The sequence below is a fragment of the Gossypium raimondii genome, chromosome 11, assembly GCF_025698545.1.
Source record: "Gossypium raimondii isolate GPD5lz chromosome 11, ASM2569854v1, whole genome shotgun sequence".
NCBI lineage: Eukaryota > Viridiplantae > Streptophyta > Magnoliopsida > Malvales > Malvaceae > Gossypium > Gossypium raimondii.
This window is the reverse complement of record NC_068575.1, coordinates 51,197,697-51,220,882: the sequence shown is the minus strand read 5'-3', so window position 1 is coordinate 51,220,882 and position 23,186 is coordinate 51,197,697. Positions and strand designations below refer to the sequence as shown.

The 23,186-nt window shown below is 34.0% G+C and overlaps 3 protein-coding genes and 1 non-coding gene across 4 annotated transcripts; 2 read left to right on the top strand and 2 right to left on the bottom strand.

Annotated features, from left to right (window-relative positions):
• Positions 1–231: 231 nt before the first annotated feature.
• Positions 232–4,766, top strand: LOC105803175 (flowering locus K homology domain). The gene is made up of 6 exons (XM_012635210.2): positions 232–524; positions 2,053–2,302; positions 2,428–2,576; positions 3,106–3,372; positions 3,927–4,121; positions 4,400–4,766. Exons 1-6 carry the CDS (start codon positions 246–248, stop codon positions 4,574–4,576), a joined length of 1,317 nt encoding a protein of 438 aa, XP_012490664.1. The 5' UTR covers positions 232–245; the 3' UTR covers positions 4,577–4,766.
• Positions 4,767–4,896: 130 nt separating this feature from the next.
• LOC105803174 (fructokinase-1) lies at positions 4,897–7,707 on the bottom strand. Its single transcript, XM_012635209.2, has 5 exons — positions 7,084–7,707; positions 6,735–6,985; positions 6,333–6,624; positions 5,868–6,020; positions 4,897–5,549 (listed from the first exon to the last, which is right to left on the bottom strand). Exons 1-5 carry the CDS (start codon positions 7,435–7,437, stop codon positions 5,163–5,165), a joined length of 1,437 nt encoding a protein of 478 aa, XP_012490663.1. The 5' UTR covers positions 7,438–7,707; the 3' UTR covers positions 4,897–5,162.
• Positions 7,708–9,002: 1,295 nt separating this feature from the next.
• On the top strand, positions 9,003–9,163 carry LOC128035001 (U1 spliceosomal RNA). Its single transcript, XR_008191405.1, has one exon. It is a non-coding gene; the product is annotated as a U1 spliceosomal RNA (small nuclear RNA).
• Positions 9,164–20,200: 11,037 nt separating this feature from the next.
• Positions 20,201–20,857, bottom strand: LOC105801484 (inhibitor of trypsin and hageman factor). The gene is made up of 2 exons (XM_012632769.2): positions 20,665–20,857; positions 20,201–20,591 (listed from the first exon to the last, which is right to left on the bottom strand). Exons 1-2 carry the CDS (start codon positions 20,678–20,680, stop codon positions 20,392–20,394), a joined length of 216 nt encoding a protein of 71 aa, XP_012488223.1. The 5' UTR covers positions 20,681–20,857; the 3' UTR covers positions 20,201–20,391.
• Between the last annotated feature and the right edge of the window lie 2,329 nt (positions 20,858–23,186).

The window sequence follows — 23,186 nt, the reverse complement described above, 5'->3', positions numbered from 1 at the left end:
TAACAGTGTAAGCAGTATCTTGACGTGACACGTTAAATCATCATTTCAAACGAAAATTTTAAGTTAAATTCTATAATCAATTATCATATTTTTTTGGTTTTAAACAATTTAATTTTTTTACTAAAATGTAACTTGAACTAAATAAAATTGACTATTTTTGTACTTTACAATCTTTATATTAATTAATTATGTTTTGCTTACTTGTCAGTTTAACCCATAAAAGAAAAAGAAAAAGAAAGTGAGAAATGGCAGGAGAAAGTTATGAAGATCGTAATGCAATTGAAACGCCGGAAGATTTGGCGGTTCCTCTTCAACCCGAAGAGACAGAAATGCAGGGTGCGGGAGTAGATGGAGAAAAGAAGTGGCCTGGATGGCCTGGTGAGAACGTTTTTAGAATGTTGGTTCCCGCCCAGAAGGTGGGTACTATCATCGGCCCAAAAGGAGAGTTCATCAGGAAAATCTCCGACGAATCAAGGGCCCGGATTAAAATTCTTGATGGACCTCCTACTACCTCTGAAAGAGCTGTAAGTCCTCATCAAAATTCTTTCACTTCTTCAAATTTCCATCCACAATGTTTAATGCTACGTTATGATATGGCTTTTGTTTGTTTGTTTCACTTGTTTTACTGTGTGTTGTTTCTAAAGTCTCTTTTTTCCTCTTGTTTTCAGTATTAGGGATGCAATGCAATGAGGTCAATGTTTATCCAGTGGCTCATAACTGTTAAATCTTTTTAAGCTATTTGAATTCGAATACTAATAGTATCATATTTGAACTGCAATACTAAGTAATCTCAGTTAATGTTTTAAGTTCTAATGTTTGGGAAAGGACTTATCATCAGTGGTTTCAACAGTGTTAGATTGGACAAGACAGAGAGAGACAAACTAAACACAAGTTCTTAAAACAAGTGTTTGAACCTTAAATAATGTGGATAAGGAAAAGTTTTAAGAACAATGTCCAATTAATGTCAACTTAAAACAAAAAAGAAAACATGCAATATAAAAGCATGTTAGTATAACCGAAATGAATGTTTGCAGGTCCTTCGCAAATCTTAGGCGTCAAACCAATGACCAAAGTGGTTTCAAACTAGAAGTTAAACACTCAAGATTGCCGGTTGAACCTTACAAGTGCTGAAAAGTTCTTTTGTTTTAACAATAAAAAATGCCTTGTTCCCAAGAAGATTTGCACTTTATCTGGTAACTTCAGAACTTGAACAATTGATCTCTTTCCAGGAAAAACAAAAAACAAAAACCCTAAAATTGTCCAAGCTATTCGATTTATTATTTTAAATCGTACAAACTAACATCTACAAACATGTTAATTAAAGCCTGTTGTTATAAATGTATGAATCCTTATCACCTTGTGAGCGAAGTTCTATAGATATAGGTAAATTGTGCACGAGGATTCACATGGAAACCTGAATCAGCTACCTTGTTGATGGGCTCAGTTATATTTTACATGTCTAAGATATTTTGAAACTTATATATATATATATGATGAAATGCTTGTTATAATGCTTTGGATTGTGTTTTTTGCATGTGGCTTTCATTATTGATTACATTCTACATTTAGTGGGTTTGAGATTTATTATTTGATGCAATCTATAATTTTGGGATCATTCTTTTTCATTTTTTTTTCTTAGATGGTTTCTTTCTTTCCATTGTTAAGACATACTGTTCTTACTTGATTCTTCTCTACTAAGTTGAATGATAGGGTTGTACCTGTTTTTATCCACCTGTATAAGCTCAGATAATTATGCGTATCAGTTGCTTGCTTTATCGAATCAAATTCCAATAACTAGTAGCATTAAAATAAAAAAAAAGAATTTGTGCAGTTGTTCCCATTCCCATATATTTTTATTTGAAGATGCCTTATTTTGATTTTAAAGCTCTCAATGTTATTAAATGAATTTTGTTTGCCTTCCTTTGAAGGCTAATCAAGATTGCTAATATATAGTCCTCTATGTTTTCTAACTTAAAATCCAGGGATTATCCCTACTTAGTGGATGAGTGTGAAATTGGTTACTTAATGATCAAATCTTTTTGTTCGCATAAGGTCATGGTTTCTGCCAAAGAAGAACCAGATGCTCCTATTCCTCCATCAATGGATGGCTTATTGAGGATTCATAGGCGTATTCTTGGTCTAGATGGTGATTATGATCATACTACAGCAGGTGCAAATGGCAGAGTTATCACACGTCTTCTAGTGGCAGATACTCAGGCAGGAAGCTTGATTGGCAGACAAGGATCCACTATAAAGTATATTCAAGATGCTTCTAATTGCAATATTCGAGTTCTTGGAGGAGGTAGTTATGAAAACTATGTTGATTGCTTGGCTGTTAGATACTGAGATGTCCTGCTCAGTGACTGTATTTTGTTTTATTAATATACCTGCTTCCACATTGCTACTCTTATGCTGTTGTTTCAACAGAACACCTGCCAGTTTTTTCTTTGAAAGATGATAGTGTTGTTGAGATAGAGGGTGGGCCCACATGTGTACACGCTGCAATTGAACTTATTGCAGGCCATCTCAGGAAGTTCTTGGTTCACCGCAGCATTATTGGGGTATTTGAAATGCAAGTAAGCCTTTTTTATCCCGGTTTAGTTGACTGGTTCCTGGCACCTATTTGGTTTGAAGGTTCTAATGTCAAATATTACCCTTTGTCTGTAAAAGCTCATTGTCAAGGGCTTTTTGTTTAGCATTATACCATGTTACCGGAACTAGGGCCTGTAGTTTATTCTCATGAAGGGTTAGCAATCCTTTGACCCAAATAGTTGGTATGGCCTTTAGCATTGCCCAAATTAGTCATTACAAATCTCTCAGAAAACTATGATGGTAAGCCAGCTTGGGCAAGTCAGCCTTGCAGATATTGGTGCTTGTGTGAGCTTTCCTAAATTTGGCTGTGGTTGAACTCAGTTTGTCCATTTTGCTTTTCATTTTGCTCGGAGATATATCATTACATGTGAGTTCTTTGTGCCTGCACCAGTTGAACAATCTACTCAGAGTAGTTGTTATTCAACTTATTATATATAGGTGTATGATTCATAGAAATTAAATCGTACACTATAAACAGTGTGTATTATTGATTAAAGTTCTGCTTCTTGTCAGATGCAGAATGTGAGTGCCAATCAGAATATGGTCGTGCCTCAATCCCAGCACCATCTGCATGGTTTTCCGATTGCTGATAGTGAATCCCTTCTTGGTTCTAAGCCAAAATATACTTATCCTGAATCTCAGTTTGACGATTGTTATGAACCTCATGAGCTACCTTTGCATGACAAGAATTCCTATCAGGGCCCACCACTATATGGGACGCATGGTTCTATGGGAGGTCTTGCATCAAATGTGCAGGCCAAACAGTCAGTGGTGACAAAGGTGTAGTCTTCATGTCTAATCATCTTTCATTTTGTTTTCTTTTAGCTGCGGTAAACTTGCACCAGTTGTTGGGCTAAAACAGGTAATAGAAAATAAAACAATATTGTTTTGAATGCAATATTTGGAAGGATATTAAGGTACAAATGCTTAAACACAACTAGTGTCCTTTGATGCCCCTTGAAAATGGCTGGGATAGAAGTTTGCACCCGTTCCTCTCTGCTGTGGATGTAACAATCTGTTAAATATTAGCTGATTAACTTGTTAATGCTGCTTCACTACTTTTGGATGAACTGCTGAGTAACATTAGGCGGTAATTCACATGTTAGCATTAATCCAAACCTGTAATCATTGACCCTTAACCTCTTTGTTTTCAATGTTGTTTAATAGTTGCTACTGATTTGTGAATCCTTGATCTTTGCTGCTTTTCTCTCCACATTAATGGTTGTTATTTATATTGCCTGTATTTCCTTTTACTTATTTGCTTCAGGTAGTAGTCTAATGATCCAAGTTCAAGAATGAATTACTAACTAGTGCTTATTATGCATACTGGATAGATCATACAACGCATGCAAATTCCTTTATCATATGCAAATGCTGTAATTGGGACATCTGGTGCAAATATAAGCTATATGCGCCGTGCCAGTGGAGCTGCTATAGCTATACAAGAGACAAGAGATGTGCCTGGGGATATGACTGTTGAAATTTCTGGATCTGCCTCTGAAGTACAAGCGGCTGAGCAGTTGATACAGGTAATCTGGTTTGAAAAGCTCTACTGTTATGTTGAATTTCTTCCCAAGTTTATGCTAACTTATCAACTTTCCCTAGCATATTAACAGTGGACTTCGAAATATCTTTTATTCAACTACAACCTATCAGAACATTCAGTTTTGATCTGTATCAGAACATTCAGTTTTGATCCCATGAATTGTTTTCCTCTTTTCCCTATTTAAGCCCTTTAAACATTCAGTTGTAATAACCAATATTCTATCGTGCATCTTATGCATCACTCTTTTCTTGAATGATACAGAACTTTATTGCTGAAGCTGCAAGTGCGATGCAGAGTCTGCCAGGCGGATCAATCAGCGAGGAGTACAGTCCTTACCCGGTACATGCTCCTCTTTATGCGTCTTCTGATGCCAATGGTCATGTCAGCCATGCGCCTGTCATAGACTATGGTTCAATTTATGGCACTGGTTATGGTTGATGAGGTAGTACCAGATTACTTTAGGATCGGAAGTTTTGTAGTCCCAATCAGCACTTGATTACGTTTGGCTCAATTGTTCCTTCCTTTATTGGTTTATTGAATTTTAGGATAAAATTGTGAATTTTGTCTAGGATTGTTACTACATCTCAATTCTAATATATATATATTTTAGATTTATAGTTAAGAAAAACTATTAGTGATACATCATATCGACCGGAATATTCAGATTTAATACTGCAAAATCCTTTTCTTCCATAGATTTGGTAAAAGTTGCACTACAATCACAAAAATGAACACGAGACAAACTGGTAACCGTTGGCTGTTTTCGAAGCAATCTTTTCGGTATTGCATAAAAATTAGAAAATCAAAACCAATGCTGATAACATACAATATAACCACAAGGGAACATCTATTTTTACATAGCTATGTATCAAGGTATTACTGACTGTCGCCAAAAATGTGTTAATGAACTCACTTGAAGATCTTCTAGTAACCATTTCAATCTGATCCCAATCGTACTCGTTCTTGAGTTTACCATACGTATACTTTAAACCATTGTTGACTATCTAATACCCGTTCCAATCCATCAACATGACAGTGTGCCCTCTAGTTGACTTGATTTAAGCTTAGGCAGCAATTCAGAAACTGCCTTTTGAAATGTAACACGATTCATCCTGCCATTGCTTCCATTTAAAATCATTTTCGACAGAAAAGTAACCTCTTGGGAGTCCAAATGTTCACCCAATAGCTCATTCCAAAATTCATCATCCTCATTGAGGTTGGGTGCTTCCATGAGTTCTACTACTTGCTTCAGTGCTGCTACATTCCTACCGGCACCACAACCCATGGCAGTAGCAGCCCCCACAGCATTTGCAAATGCCAATGTTGTAACCAAGGGAATATTGTGTATAAAACCGAATGCAATAGCTGCAACAAAACTATCTCCACAGCCGACGGTGTCCATGACTTTCACCTGATGAAATATTTGAAATAATCGAGAGACATTAGGATGATTAATTTCAAAAGAAATGTCAGATATAACTTAATGTATAGTAATGGAAAACTTTCAGACAATAGATGTCATATTCGGGGACAACTAGATGTTTTAAGCGTAGCTGGTCTAAATTGTTAAGAGAAACATATATATGTTTTGTATGTCCCTAAAATTTTTGTAAATCATATCTTACAGTATCAAAGAGTTACAAAAGTACATTTTCAAGAAACAGAAAAAAACCACCTTAGCTTAAAGCAAATTGAAAAGATATTCAAGGAATTGCGACCTATAACTTACCTTAAATGCAGATGCACATGTAATATTTGACGTGGTTATCAGAATTGAACCCCTAGGGCCCATCTTCACAACCACCCATTTAGTGCGGACCCCTGTCCTCAGCAACTCCTGTCCTGCTAGTATCGGGTTCGCTATGCCAGTCAATGATTCGGCCTGAAAATTCATTAATGCAAATGCAACTAATTAGGTAAACAGCCAATAAAGCTAGGAGATAGAAAGATACAGTTCACATCAAATACTATAGAAGGCCAAATGGTTCCTACAGGAATTCAAAGTTCCAAACTCCATAGTAGCAGGCATATTTATTATCTATGAAGGGTAAGGAGTACTCCTCACCAACGCTCAATAATCCAAAAAACTTCGTTTTCAGGCAGACAATGTTGGCAATACACTACACATTACTCATCCACAAAGATCATCAGATTAAAAATGCCCATTGATTCAGTGAAAAGAAGTGCCACAAACCTCATCAGATGTTAGAAGGAGGACATCACTCATCCTCAAGAAATGCCTAAGTGCCTTTTGTTCTTCCACAGTTCCGCGTAAAAGACTCTTCCCACGCGGCCCTGGATCGAAAAACACTGATGTACCAGCTTCAATTGCATAGTCAACAGCTGACAATATCAAACCAGGGCAAAGCTCATCAAAATCATAACCATTACAAAACAGGATTCTCGATCGCTTAATCCCCCTCTTTACTTCTTCAGAAAGTGTACTCATCCAGCTAAAAGCAGGCTCCTCAAAAAAATCAGCTGGACTAATGAAACAATAAACAGGAACAGATAAAACGTTTAGCAACCATTTTCTCTAACAAAATTGGCGACCCTTTGTTGACGAACAGAGAAAAGACATGTTTTGATTTTTTACCTGCAAAAACCATGCTTTTGTAAAGGATCAACAAGCACCCAGCATAAGAGAGTTTGATGAGAAGCACTTGGACTGTTAACAACATCAGCTTCTTCATTCATTCCTACAATGCGAATTCCTTCATCACGAAGCACATCTAGAAGAAACTTCCCATAAATTTCATTACCAACATAACCTATTGTAATACAATTGAGTCCCAGCCTTGCAGCTGCTATAGCTACATTACAGTTTCCACCAGCTTCCCAGTATTGCTATAACCCAAAAAGAAAACATAGACAAAAGTTAGTGATTTTTCCATAAAACCCATGAATTTGTAAACCCCCGTTTGAAAAGAGTATTTTTCTTTTACCTTGTCGGGAGGAGAAGAGGATAACTGTTCCATGATGGCTTTGCGAGCGCCTTTAGAAGACGGGGGTAATTTGGGAACATTGAGAACAATATCAACACAGAGATTGCCGAGAGTGGCGACATCGACGGTTTTGAGGGCGGCGTTTTTGGTGGAGTTGGAGGAGGGGAGGGAGCGAGGAGGGTGAGTGGGAAGAGGGATATGGAAACTCCGGGAGCTAGAGGCAGAGCAGGGAGAATAAGCGGTGGTGTTTAGATGGAGGGGAAACAGGCGGCGAGAAGGGATAGCGTTAGGAGGGTGAAGGCGGGGCGGGAAAGGGAATTGGAGGGGTTTAAAGGCTATGGATTGGTGATGCATTCAGCTGAATCAAATAGTAAACAACGAGTCAAAGAAGAAGAGTAAGGGGGAATTGAGAGAAGCAATAGAAATGAGTGAAACTCGGGATAGTTGAAGTTTATTTAAAGGGAAAGTAAGAAGGATTGACTCGTTTTTTCTGGCGAAGTTGACGTTGCGAGTCTTTTAAGCATATTTCAAGTTGACGTTTGAGTAGAGAATGGTTGAATGGAATGAAATTTCATTTTTCATAAATTTGGTTCGATAGGTTTCAAAAGATTGGAAATGATGGATGTCAAATTTTCAAACCCATGGATTCAAATCAGTAAATTACAAGCATAACACTAATCAAAACTGGCTTATGAAATACAAGTATTATTAATTTTCTTATTTAAGTCCTAAAATAAATTCGAAAGTCCTAAATATAAAAAATTAAGAAGTGAAACCGTATCATTCGAAAAACTCAACTAAACCGAACCAAACTCATCTCTATTGCCATCTTGTACTAAATTGACAGCGGACACTAATAATATAGGTCATAGAGAATGCAAGAAATGTAGCATTAACTGCAAATTCAACACACTGCTTGCCAGACAATGTTAAAAGATTAAAAAGCACTAGGAAAAGAAAGTTTCATGAAGATGAACTCAATCTCCAAAATAAGTGCTAGGTGGAGAGTGAGACAAGTAGGCATAAAACTCATGCAGCTAATTTTCTGCTGTTAATGCTTCTTTATTAGCTTGTGCAAAGACCATATTTATGAGTAAGTATGCATCCATGTGCCTATTATGAACTAAATTTACAAATATACGAAATGAACTTGAACATTATGTTAGGTGATCACAGATGACTGAACAAGCTATGTAACTTTTAACTCTGCAATGAAACCCACGAAAGCACTGTCAGATAAGACTTCTAATTACTTCACACCTGTTGCAACTAATGGATAATCAATTGATATGCAAATACAATTGGAAGAGAAGTATTAGTCTTTGTGGATGTCGATCATGGTTGGAACAGATGGTCTGTATGCATCATCATCATCAGGTTGCGAATTCAAACTAACATTATCCCCAGGGTGGCGTTTCTACCCCATTAATCTGAATAGAATAGACCTGCAGTGGTACCTTCACCGTCCAGAAGCTGACGGTAATCACATCTTTGACTGTTAATTCTCAGCTAATCAGTGCTCAGCACTGCACACCTCCGAGCTTCTGCAAAAAGATGCAAAAAGGAAACCATTTTTTGATTTAACCCAAAAATGATGCTCAATTTCACAACAAGACCAATGAAGCTTTAAAGCGAAACTAGAAACCAGTAAAAGCCAAGTAAAGAAGAAAAGCATTTTATCTTAAAACAAAGGGCCGCCTGAAGCCCTTCATTAGGGAAGAAACCCACCCACAAGTTGGAAATCTTAACTAGCAGTTGCCGAGTCTCAGAAACACATTTACAGAAAAAAATTCCATCTTCCCTCACCGACATGTTGGGTTTATTATTTATGTTTTGGAGTTATTTGTCCCACATCGTGCTGCATAAGGAGGTTAGTGCTAGGAGAACTTATAAAAGGAATGTGAGCACCAACGCTAAACTCACTTACCTGGACGGGGCGTATGGGCGATCAATGAGGCCCATGGCCTAGGTTGGCGACTCACATTGCACTTGGTGAGGGCGCCAGCTTAACATCTCCCCAAGTGGGAGAGTGCACGTCATAATTTGTGAGAGAGGGGGCCTGCGTACGCGCGGTCCCTGCCAAATTTAATATTTTAAAAATTTGCTATTTAGAGCATGTTTGGTTGGGAGAATGTAAGTGGATAACAGTCCAATTGTTTGGTTGATTGTCCCTTTACTCAATGGAAGATTGAGCGTGTGAAATAAAAAATTAACCCCAAATTCTCACCATCCAACCCGACATCCTCGTTATATATACTTCTGAATATTTTAAGCATGCCCTTCAAGGGCCGCGTTAAGAGCTGAGCCCATGGAGTAAGTGTTAGACTTGGATATTCCAAATACATGGATTGGAGTATAATAGTTCTATTATATATACTTCTGATTATATTCCTTCTACATCTTTTGTTTCTGCGTATGTTCATTGCTTGCTCAAAAATTGCTTATTGGCTGTGAAATTGTATTGTTCACAAAGCTTTATGGAATTTTGTCTCCTGTAATCAGTTTTATACGTGGTCATTTACAAATTAATCAGCTCTAGTATTTACTAGTTAGGACCATTTCCTTTTAAGTGCTGCGGCTCTTCTTTGAGTTTTTAAATCAGAAGCATATTTAATGTGCTACCTGAGGTTAAAAATGTCAATAGTCTCCTTTATTTGTGCTAATAACATTGACAAACCTATGTTTAATGAAAGCCTTACGCAATCCGTGAATATAAGTACTAGAAATTGCGATTAATAAGTGCCTATATGGGCTTTAATTGAGACTAGGTTTTACTTGCCGGAGTTCGCCGGCAGTTGCTGCTCTTGTATCAGCAAATTGTTAAATTCAACCAATATGAATTCTAATGCATGAATATAATCAGTTTACTTCCACTAAGGTATTTTTTGGTTCAGTACAAATATGTCATGATTCCTTAAGATTAAAGAATTGAATCACTGGTCATGCATCATAAAAGTTACTGTCCTGCTCATGCAAAATATTATTAACCTGTTAATTGCACGCATATGAATGGATAGTAGGAGCTCTTATGGTTAGCCATTGTTCGTTAAAATTTGGAGAGGAAGATGAAGATGAATTTGGAAGAAAGAAGAGACTAACCAAGAAGAAGAAGATAGAGAAAATAAAAAAAAATCTTTTAATATATAATTTAATATAAAATATTATTTCAAAATTTCAAAAAATATAAATATAAATATAAAATGTTTTAAATATTTTAATATAAAAAATATTTTAATATTTTATATTTAAATATTATTCTTTAATATTAAATTGATTTGAAAAATACATTAAAATTTAAAAGGGCATATTCGTTATTCGAGCATTTTTTTTGCTATTACATATCTATTCCTCTCAACCAAACGCATAAATACTATTATAATACTCATTCAATTACGGCTTTATTTCATTCCCACAGAATGATTATTCCATTACAGTCCTATTTCATTTTAGTGAACCAAACGTACTGTAAAAGATTTAGTGTATAAAAATAGTAGGGTTTTCTTGAATGGTTAGCTTATATAGGCTAGAGAAAATTTCAATGTATCTCATTTATTCCAACTTCAACAATTTCGCATTCGAGTTTTCAACATGAACCCAATATTTGGAACTGTTTTTGAGAACTGTGATCAATTAATTTATAAAGCCTTTAAGGCTTTGTTTTGACTATCAATGGATAAGAGAAGTGGCTTTCTTTCATGTAGTGTGAGTTTCGCTTTTTCACACTTTTTTTGGTCAAAATAGAAGGATAATATTAATCAAATTAAGACTCGTTACATAGTGAATCTATAGGCATCAAATTTTAAGATTGCTTCAATACAAGTCAAGGATTCCCCACAAAAGCACAAATATTTCTATTACAAACGGTGCTTTGGTTATCTTGTTGAAAGATGTTCTCTAGTTGAGCTAACTGGTTTGCACATTGGTTACCGTCCTTATAAATGTGCTTGAGTGAAGTCGAAATGAACTTAGACATTAGTGACCTGCAACCATTCACAAGTGTAGACGAAACAAGATTGTTAGTTTCGCTATTACAGATAAAACTAACATCAGTAGTGGCATCACTTTCAAATTCAAGATTAGCAATATTGTGTTGTAAAGCTAAGGCTAACCCATCGTTAATTGCCTAAGGTAAAGCTTTGACACTGGTGACAAGCAAAATATGCCTGAAGCATCCTCCAATCCATTTGCCTTTATCATTTCTGATTGAAGTGCTAGCCCCTCATTTTCCTTGGTTACCAATAAATGATCCATTAGTGTTTAATTTAAAAACCCCTTAAGCTAGAAGGACCCAAGAGATGAGGATTATGTTGGGAAGGGATCATGTAACACCCCATACTTGACCCGATCGTCGGGTTCGAGTTACGATATGCCACATTCATTACCGGAGCAACTACGATCACAATTCCAATCAATTCAACCATTTATACCAACTATTAATTCCAATACACAATCAAATACATAGTCAACCATATTTTTCATTTTATTCATATTAGTCCCTATATTTGAGATACTTGTATTTTTCAATATTTAATATCAATCAAAATTTGATTTCACATTATTTCATTAGAGACCTTGTACTTTCTATCTATAGCATAGTCTCATGACAATTTTCAATTTAGCCCCTGATGTTACAAATTTATCTAACAATTTCAATTTACTTTCTAATTTAGTCCTTATCATAATCTAAGTTTACTAACTATCAGTTTCTTCAAATTCAAGCCTAATTCATCAATTCCTCTCTAATGGTAACTTGCTAAAAACTAAACAACTGAGCAAATTGATACATGGGCTAACTAAATCAAACTCCCATGACCATAAATCTATAAAAATTTGAAGAAAATAGATTAATTACTTTTTTAAATTGGTGGTCGAATGCTTGAATGAGCTTAAGGTTTTCTTTCTTTGCTTTCCTTTAGAATGGATGGTTGGAGAAGATGAATACTTCATCTTTCCTTCCACTAACTTAACATTTATACTTAGATTAGTATTTAATTAAACTTAATTGATTGAGTTATTTTTAATTATAAACTTAAACTAAGTGTAATTCATCATCATTCTCCACTAACTCTTATTTAAAATTTGTTAAATAACTTCTTTGACCCTTTGGATAATTGCTATCTAAGTCCTCAAGCTTTTTCTAAATTAAAACTCAATGGCAATTAGACTTTTACACTTTAATTCTTGAGCTTGAATTAACTATTTTCCCAATTAAATTACTTAACCAATCTTTAATATATTTTCATAATAACTCCGTAAATATATCCACTTTGCCTTTATAGACTCGATTTATAGAAATGAAGCTCTGAAACTACATTTCCTGAGACCACTTAAAATTTGGTCATTACAGGTCAGATATTCATCTTACCAGTTATAGCAAAAAACTCAACCACCCTACTAATTACCTTTCTCCCCGCATCCTGAAGGTTAAACTTAGGGTAAAAAATCTTAGCATTTCACAGCAACCATATCTTCTAGAGGTAGAAATTGAAGATCAAATACATTGGGATACGATGCTTGTTATGAAATGCTTTTGATTCAACGTTCTCCTTTAACCATACCCTTCAATTTAGACTGGTCAAAGCCATTTAAGTTAAGTTCCCCCCAACCTTTGTGTTCATTGTACAATGCTAAAACATGTGCTCTACTGTTTCTTCATGATTTTTGCAGAGCACACAGCAATCCTCAATCTACATACTTTTTCTGTTCAGGAAGTTTAAGGTAGGGAAAATAATGGGATTACATTCCTAGAGGAAGAAATTAAGTTTTAGAGTTAATTTACGTTTCCACAACCAATGCCAATTTCCTTGGCCCAAATCATTATTAGCATTTGATAGATCCAGATGCAGTTTACAAATCGCATCCAATGTAAATTGACCATCATTTGATTGACCCCAGCTTGCAATATCATCCAAATCTTCAACAACTAAGGTGGGAATGCTTGTAAACTTATCCATAATAGTTCTTGGGAGGATGAAAGAAAGTTGATTGTTATGAGATGCATCCAATACCCTTTGAGCCTCATTGAAAGTCAACATTTCTTCATCGAGGGGTCTTTCTACTATACTATGTAATTGGCCCTCACCAAGCCAATTATCATACCAGAATCTAGTTTTCTTCCCATTACGAATTAGCCATTTTGTACATTGTTAGAGAAAAAAAGCATATCTTCTTAATGGTTGACCATGTCACCGATGAATTCCTTCTAGCAACTGTATTTTCTCTACCGCATATATATTTTTCATGAAGGATACGAGCCTAAGGCTTAGAACCTTCCTTCCCTAGATGCCAACCCAACTTCATGAGATAAGCTTGATTTTTCACCCAGGTCGATCATATGCCTAAACCTCTCTCTCTTTCTTTTTTAAGCTGTGTAATTGTTTCCCAATTGATGAGATGAATATGTTTTAGAGAATCTGAATACCTCTAAAGAAAGTTACGTCTAATTTTATCCAGGTCATTACAAATACTAGTTGTAAGTGATCAACATTGCATGAAGTAATTTGGAATAGTAGCTAGGTTGAATGAAGAAGAGTGAGTCAACCTACTCGGGATGGAAAGTTACTCTTCCACATACTAAGTTTCTACTTCACTTTCTTAATAATGAACTTGTAATCAACAAGACAGATTTTTCCATTATGGATAGGAAAACCCAAGTACTTACCTAGGAGGATGTAGATTGAATTTTTAGAGTTCTCAAGACCATATCCTTTTGTTGTTAGGCCGTGTTATTTGAAAACAAGATGTAACACCTCTTACTTGACCCGCTCTCTGAGTCTGGGTCTAGGATGATACAGATCCTAAATAACTGGCTAACACATTTAAATTCTATTCTCGACTAATTAACAATACACAATATCCTATACTAGCATGTACAACTTTTAAAATCGCTACTTTACAATCCATTTAGAAGTTGACTATCAAACTTGAAAGTTTATGACTTGACCCAACCCTTGAGGCGTAACCTCTAGGAGTGTCCCTCTATACGTATGTTACAACGACCACCTCATTCTCCTTCAAATTGGCGAAGACTAGCTCAACCCTCAATTAAATTCCCAGGGGAAACTTTATCCTACAAATAAGTAGACCACTGGAAAGTTCGTTAGAACTTAGCGTGTTTCTGAGTGACAGCCATAACAAAATTTAAACTTAAAGAATGAAACAATAAAAGATATTTTTCCACTTCTTAGGGTGGGTTTGGATGGGCGATTGGGTGCGGTGCTATGCGTTTAGCTTACTTTTTGTCTCACGCTACAGTATCACTAAAGTATCTAATCTCACCGTTACCGCTGTTTTTACACTAACCGCAGGTAAACGCACCGCCCATCCAAACTCACCCTTAGTCATCTTTGGCCATTAGCAGATTGTATCAATGTGGTCTTTATCTTCCCTTTTTTCTTGAAGTCCACCGCTAGTTGACTCTTCTTAATTTGTAGCATACACCTTATCCAAGTTTTTCCCCTTTTTTTTGCAATCTTAGATGGGAAACCTTACGTCGGTCATTGGATATATAACATTTACTCCTGTGGGTTTCAAATTCTTATCCTCTCGATTTCCTAGGAGATTGCCTGCCCTAGATAATTCCTTGGCGGATTCCTTCCTTTGCCAATCCAAGTGGCTTAGCCTTTACCTACTGACCCTTAAGTTTCACTTTTTCACTTAGTACATCCTCTTGTTCAATAAGCCTGAAATTCTATTCCATTTGATAAGATTGACTCAATTGTTGCTTGTACACTAAAATAATCCAACTAAACAAGTCATTCAACTACCTAAATACATCAAGCTATTATCTACAATACTCTAGTTCAATTTCAACTAGGTTTCAACTAAACTCTAACGATACTCACTGCCATAGTTTTCACGCTAAAACATGAAAAGCAAGTCTATCGATCCGCGAACTAATGAGTTCACCCCAAGTACTTGGGGTTCGCGTATTGCCACACAAAAGAGTCCGCTAAACCCTAGAATTTGCTAAATGGCAAATTCCAGCAAGGTGTTCCGCAAATGGGTGTACTTCGGATCCATGCAATATGCCACCCAAACTTATAACGGATAGTTCAACAATCTCACCCTCTTTCTACCCTGGCTCATTCAAATATGCTAAACAACATATCGATACGGTCTACGTCGGGTGAGCTGTTACATGTTGAAATATGAAAATAGATACATGTGAATGATATGAATGATACATTAGTTGAGTTGATTTGGAATATATTAATTAAACGAGACTTAGGTGGTAAAACTTGAAGTATGGAAAAATGGATGAAACAGGGTGCACATCGCGACGTCAAATGTACCACATCACGAGGAGCTCAAGTCAGTGAGTGACATCATAACGAGGAACCCCGAATGTTGCGGCAATGGCTCGAGATTTTGAAAACTTTTTAATTTAGTCCTGATGCAATTATAAACTGTTATGAGTGCCACCGGAAGTTCGAATTGAATTAAGATAGGTTTTTAAATTATGTTGTAAACGCTATTTGGTATTAGTAGTGCGATTAAAATGATGAAATGAATTGAATTTAACATCAGTTGCTCCAACAACGAATGTAACACCTTCTGCTATGACCCGGCAATCGGGTTTGGTATGGGGGTGTTACAACCATGGGTGGATAAGTCAATCGATTTGCCATGGTAAACCTAAGTAGGGTGATTAGGGTGGCAATTGGACATGTTGTCAATCATTTCGGATGAGATATGGAAATTGGTGTCATAAATGGTTGTTAGGTTGATCCTTATGCCTCTTGGGGTTCGAGGAGTTCTCTTAAAGAGGTTTCTCAAGGAGTTGCACCGAGAAGTTGGCTACGAAAAGTGGTTCTTAATTAGGCTTGATCATGAGGGATAAGGATCCAAAGACTCTGTTCAAGGTGTAGAGATATATATAATAGATATATGTCTCATCAAAGTATTTAAATTTTTTATGTAAGAAGTCGTAATCTAAAATAATGATAAATACTTACTAGTGTTGAGATATATTTCAAAGAGGAGAAATGCATAAAACAAAATAAATTAAGCTCAATTTCAATTTATTTTATGCATTAGTAATAGATTGAGACAAGCAATGAATATCTTATAGATTTATTAAATTAATCACTTTATTTTGTGATACAAAGATGATTAAAACTTAGTTTATTCTTAAAAAAAAATAAACACTTCATTAACATGACACATATCATCACTTTATTAAATTTTACAAATTAATGAATCAAACATAAGTATTTTATGCTAATAGCTTAGCTTATTCAAGCCTTTTGCGATTCATTGATCCATGCACACAGCATAAACGATTAGTTGTTAGCCAATGTGAGGCGTGGTCTTCACAATTCCATAGTTGTCCACCCAAACACGTACTCGATCACAACGAAAATCCATGGTCACCATCATTCCTTCTTTTACGATTTGGACGCTAACCTTTGGATTTTCTTTTGCGATGATGTGTGCCGCCACCTCGCCGTTTATTCCCACCAGCTCTGCCCACGAGCTCTTTCCTGAATCTGTAGTCGGCAAAGATTTACAAACATTGTTAATTCTGAGAAAGAAAATAGGTTTTATTAAAGACTTAAGCCATGATTTGTTACTTTTGGCTTCAATTGGGGGGGGGGGGGGAAGCTTACCGATGCAATCTGTCATTTTCTTTGATATAGATAGCCGCTTACTTTTCTTTGTTCTGTGATATGATAGCCAAGAATTTATAGATGGGGTAATGAGTTAATACAGAATTAAACGTTGAATTTTAGAGAGGAGATTATTTTGAATGAAATGTGTTTTCCTTTTGTTTGAAGTTTTGACTTTTGAAAGCTTTGACCTTGGATAGCTTTCGTATACTTTTTTCTTCTGTTATCACAGGGGGCCTTCAATCCGGATAGAATTACAAATATTAATAATTTGTTTAGTATCATTTTTGTAAAAATGATGGTACAAATTTATTGAATTTTCAATACGAAGCTGCTATCAACATAAACAATTAAACATCTTACATTTTTTTGGATTGCTTCTCACAATTACTTTGCCTTCAAGTCTTTATTTGGAACTAAAAATGTTATTTATATTTTTGGTACCAAAACAATTATGTACTTTTGGATGAATAAAATCACAATTTATCAAAAGATAATGAGTTATTTATTTATTATAAAGTTACCATGAATGGTATAAAAAATTATTGAAGGAAGAGGAAGAAGAAGAACAGGGGGCAAAACTAGGGGGTTGGTAGAGCCCTGGCCCTGCAAAGAAAATAAACCCTTTAAAAATTTTAAAATAGTAGAGGTAAACATTTTAGCCTTCCTTCAAAATATAAAATTTTGATTTAATTATTTACAAATTATAAAGATAAAAATTATAAAAATATAAGCTATTAAAATGATAAAATTATATTTTTGCTATTGTAAAATTACAATTTAATTTCGACTCTCTCAACAATCTTTCTAATTTCACCGAGAGAAACTAACTTTCTTAATTATGTGAAAACCAACTAACTTGACTACAAATTAGAAGTGAGAGAGCTTCAATAATTAAATCTCTGACTTACATTACAACACGTGATTAATACAGTAATAACAACTTGTAACTGAACAGTTTGAACTCTTAAACAATTAAACTGACTTGAACTGATTTAAAACAAAATATATGTAATGTATGCTCTAGTAGTAATAAACAAATTTACTTTTTATCAAATAACAAACTAATATTAAGCTTTATTTTACGTAAAACAATTATGTTCATATCGATTGTATATACTTTTAATTAAAGGATTTTACTAAAAATATTTTAATGTCTAAAATAAAAATACTTTACGCTTTTTTTTTTTTTAACTTTGTTATTAAATGAAAATTTTCCATCTCCAACTGGCAAACAGATAGGATTAGATCAAAGGGAAGCAGTTCATGCTAGGCAATTAACGTGGAGATAAACTTTAAAAAAAGATATACTAAAACTAGAACAGGCTTTTTACTTTGATCAAATTTGATATAAATGGGAAAATTCAACTCTTTTTGAGTGCCTGCAAAAAGGATAAGAACTTAGCAGATCACAAATCAAGCCTTGCTAAGCCAACCACCACGTACGCATAATATCGGCATTGAAAAAGGGGCGGCGCCAAACTTATTATGAACATTCAAAAAGGTCGGCAGGGACTAGAGACCATTTACATTAATGTGTTCATACTTTGGGACATGTATTTAAAGATCAAACACATCCTGCCCGATGCAATTCGAAACTCACACAGCAATCCAAGAGAGAAGGAGAAAGAGAAAGCAATATGTCTGGGTGTCCTGGTAAGGCTAATTACTTTAGGGGTTTATTTTCTTTTTGGGTGGGATATTCCAGTTTGATTAACGAGTTGTTTGAAATGCAATAGGGAAGAACTCGTGGCCAGAGTTGGTGGGCAAAGATGGAGAGAGTGCCAAGACAACGATAGAGAGGGAGAATTCAAATGTGGACGCCATAGTGTTGCTGGATGGAACGCCAGTCACTAGGGACTTCAGGTGTGATAGGGTCTGGGTTTGGGTTGATAGCAACGGCCACGTTGTTCGTCCCCCTACAATTGGCTAACAAGCTTTATTATTCTGGTTAATAAAATTATGATGGAGTGATAATGAATAATGTAATAGCTATTGCAATGTATTAAGGATATGATATAACATGCCATCCATCATGACATAGTAATTATATGTTCATCTCAAATCTGCTTGTTTCTAATAAAACTCAAGACAAGTTGGTACAAATTCATACAAATAATTCTACCTATAACTAGAGTTTATTAAATAACAAAATGAAAATAATTGATTGTAATTTAATCTAACTCTTGTCCACATTTATAATCAAGTCATCTGATCAGACTGATTTTTATTTTACAATCGTCCTCTAACCAATACTTTTCTCAAAAATTTCAACTTCTTTTAAATCATCTTGATGAATAGCTAAAAATTTGTGATATTATGATTATGATGGAACTCTCAAGTTTTGTACTTTCATTCAAACTTGTATCTCTTTTATAATTTTTAAATAAACTCTCTTAAAAAATTATCGAAACTCTATTTGAATTTCTTTTCAACCATAATAAAATTTAAAATTCTAGTTTAACTAACAAAACAACTCTTATTAATTTAAATAACTCAATTACTTTATTCTATTTGATTCGCTTGAGTAGTTCTCCTGCGTTACTGCCTTTGCCCAACGAAAAAAAGATTTTAAAAGTAAAAATTTATAGGGTAAACTACAATAGAGGTCACTCAACTATGATTTTTTCTTTTTTTGTCAATCAACTATAAAAACTTACAAAATGACCACTCAATTATTCAATTTTATCTTTTTGTCACTGACTAATGTAAAAATGGAAACACTCAAAAATCCCAAATAATTGGGTGATAAAAAAAGACAGAATTGAATAGTTGAGTGACTATTTTGTAACTCTTCATAATTGGTGACCAAAATAAAAATATAATAATAGTTAGTTCACCATTTTGTAACTTTTCATAATTGAGTGACAAAAAAGAAAAAGAAACATAACTGGGTGACTATTAATGTAGTTTACCTAAACCTATATTCCGAATTGACATTTTTTAACATTTATACCTTTTGTCAATTTGACCCTCATTTTGTTTTAGAAAAACTAAATTTGGCTCTCAAACCTTTTTAAAAGAGTCAGATTTGAACAAAATTTTAAAAAGGAGTTGAATCGCTTTTTGTAACAAAAATTCTAACTAAAACGTTAAATTTTTAAATATAACAACTAACATATCAATACACATGTACTTCATGCAATTTTAGAATTTTTATGAAATCTTTATTTTAATTGTTTAAATAAGCATAATATATAAGATAAATAGTGTTATGTTAATATGAAGTACTCGTGAACTGCAATGTTTGTTGTTACGCCAACGTCGTTATTTGTTAAAAAACGATTTGACTCTTTTCAAAAGATTAATGATTCAATTTAATAAAAATAAATATCAAATTAATAAAAAATTATAAACATTGAAAGCTAAAGTTATCATGGGTTAACGTTTAAGATAAACCAATAAAAGCCATTCATTTTATATTTATTATTTTCTTTAAAGGAATTCATTTTATTGATTAAGACTTAAATGTTTAGGGTTTATTTAAAATAAACATATCTCCTATTAAAAAACGAAACATATGTTTAATTTTAATTATACAATTTTGTCAAACATTATAAAGTTCTAAAACTATTTTAAGAAAAAAGCAAATGACAAACCTATGGCATCTTAGGATTGTACAAACTAATTTTATTTATTGCAAGTCTAATAGCTTAGCTTATTGGTGCCTTCTGTGATCTTCGCACATGGTTTACTGTTAGCCAATGTGAGGCGTGGTCTTCACAATTCCATAGTTGTCCACCCAAACCCGCACCCGATCACAACGAAAATCCATGGTCACCATCATTCCTTCTTTCACGATTCGGACACTAACCTTTGGGTTTTCTTTTTCGATGATGTGTGCCGCCACCTCGCCGTTTGTTCCCACCAGCTCCGGCCACGAACTCTTTCCTGGATCTGTAGTCGACGACACGCTTTGTTAATTCTGAGAATGAATAAAACATGGTTAAGGGAGAAAAAAGAAGCTTACCACTGCAGTCGGTCATTTTCTTTGATGGATATCCTCTTGGTTTTCTCTGTTTTGCAAAAGCAAATCCGGAGGGAAGTAATTTATAGAAATTTAAAGGTTGAATTTTGGAGAGCGATGAAATGGGTTTGTTTGCAGTTTTTGACCTTCGAAATATTGGAAAGCTCTGACCTTGGATATGCTTCCGTAAGCTTTCGTCACTTTTTTTCTTTTTTCAAAAACCTGATATTATTGAGAATAAATTAAGTTGCTTTTCAAGTCTTCATTTGTTTTAATAATAAAATAGTATTTGATGTATAATTTTTGTATTTTATTATATTTAGTACACTTATTTTGTTTTTCCGTTCAATGGAAAGAGCTTTATTTTCTCAATTAAAATAATAAAACCACTTAATAAGGGTTACAAGTGTATCTTGATTTTTTTAAAATAATTTTAATTGTTTCTTCTTCTTCTTTTGATATAATATCAAAATCACTAAAGTAAAAATCCCTAAAAAAACATAAGCTCACCACCTTCAAACACAAACAAAGCCAAAATATCACCGCCACTCTAAAGCATCAAAATCATAAAATGTCAACACATGTCATAAACACCTGCGCCCTTAACAAGGCAATGTCACACCAATATGAGAACGAATCATCACTAAACACCATTTGAAGCTGCATTTGAGTTGTCAGATCGTGAATGCCACAATCATAGAAAGTAAATATGTTAATGCATAGCTCAAGTAGTAGTAGGTTTGCTCATAAGGTGTCTGTAAAATTAAAATTAGTGGTTAGAGCTACGATGTTTTAGGTACTTTCATAATTATTTGCTATTCAATATTAATACTTATCCTTAATTTTATAGGTATAAATCTCCATCAATTAAGGTGCCCTTTCCATAAATTGTATACAGTTTTTCGTAGAGAGTGAGGATAAAACTTTAATACATGAATAATACCTTCAATTGTTGACCGTTTAAGTTGGCTATTCAAAAAACAACACTTTAAAGACTTCTTACAGAAGAGTTGATTCTATTGTTAATAGTAGTAGAGTGAGGATAAAACTCCAATACATGAATAATACCTTCAATTGTTGACAGTTTAAGTTGGCTATTCAAAGAACGACACTTTGAAGACTTCTTATAGAGGAGTTGATCCTATTGTTAATAGTAGTCATCAAAGTTTTATGGTAAAAGACAATTAAATTTATTTACTCAAATTCTAGTTGTCATGATGTTAACGAAATTAGACTTGGATTGAAAAAATAATTTAAATGGAAAATTTAATTAAATTTATTTAAAATAAATAATATTTTTGAGAGTAGAAAATTTGTTATTGAGTAGGATAAATTATATGAGTTGATTTAAAGACTAGATAACATATATAATTATATCAATACATGAAAAAAGACCCAATAAACCCATTACATTAGAGATGGATAGCACATTGAGTTTGGGAACTTAGTGTGCACCGCCCATGTAAACTCCTAGTGAGAGTTAGTCTTTTTTATTAAAATATTATTATTTTGTCTCTTCGTTTAAGTAGAATTCATGTGGATTTTTCTTATATGTAGGGGTTGTGGGTTAAGTCATAGATACACATCTTTGAGCGTAGTTGCTCTGTCGAGATTTAGTGAGATTTATTTTTCATGAGAACCCAAGTTTGAAATTTTGGCTTTTTTAGGTGTAGAGAGAATTAACTTTCCTTACTAGAAGGTTAAAGTTTTCATTATGTGATTAGTTGAGATGTTAGAGTTCACTCTCTAAGTAATTGAGGGTTTGAGAATAATGGGGAAGATCGTGTTGTTGAAAACTAGGAACCGACGACTCCTGCTAAGGATAACTGGATCTATTTATCTATGATCGAATTATATTTGTTCAATACACTGTTGTCAATATGATTGTAAATTTTGAATATAAATGTAGAGAGTTGAGAAAAGAATAAAGAATATAAAAAAGACTAAAAAAATACAATGAAAAAAAAATTCTTTTATTATTATTAATATTTTCTCTTTTATATTATATGTTATATGTTATTTAAGCGAATAACAATGTACTAAATTTTGTAAAATTTATTGTTATAGATAACATACAGGCTTCCTTCTAGAAAGAAAAATTTCTAAATCAACACTACTTTAGTGGCTATTTTAATGGAATTAAGTGATTATAATTTAACAAACCATGTTAACTCTTTAAGTAACATACACGAATTAGAGAGCACAATACTGGGAATTTATTATTAAGTATAAATTGGATTTACATTTAAGTTTTGAAAGGAAAGCCTCAAAAGATATTTATTTATATTAATGAGAGAGGTTGCAACTTAATAAATGAATCAACTGTTTAGATAAATTTCCACAAATATAAGAAATTTATAGACTGCATGACTAAACTTTTGATTGCATCTATATTTTCCATTAATAATCCAATTACAATTCAACGTATAATTAAACTAATATTGAATCAACAAACTCACGCACATCAACAAATCCCAACAAATGCTATATAAAATGCCAAAATGGCAAAACATTGAGCGCACGTA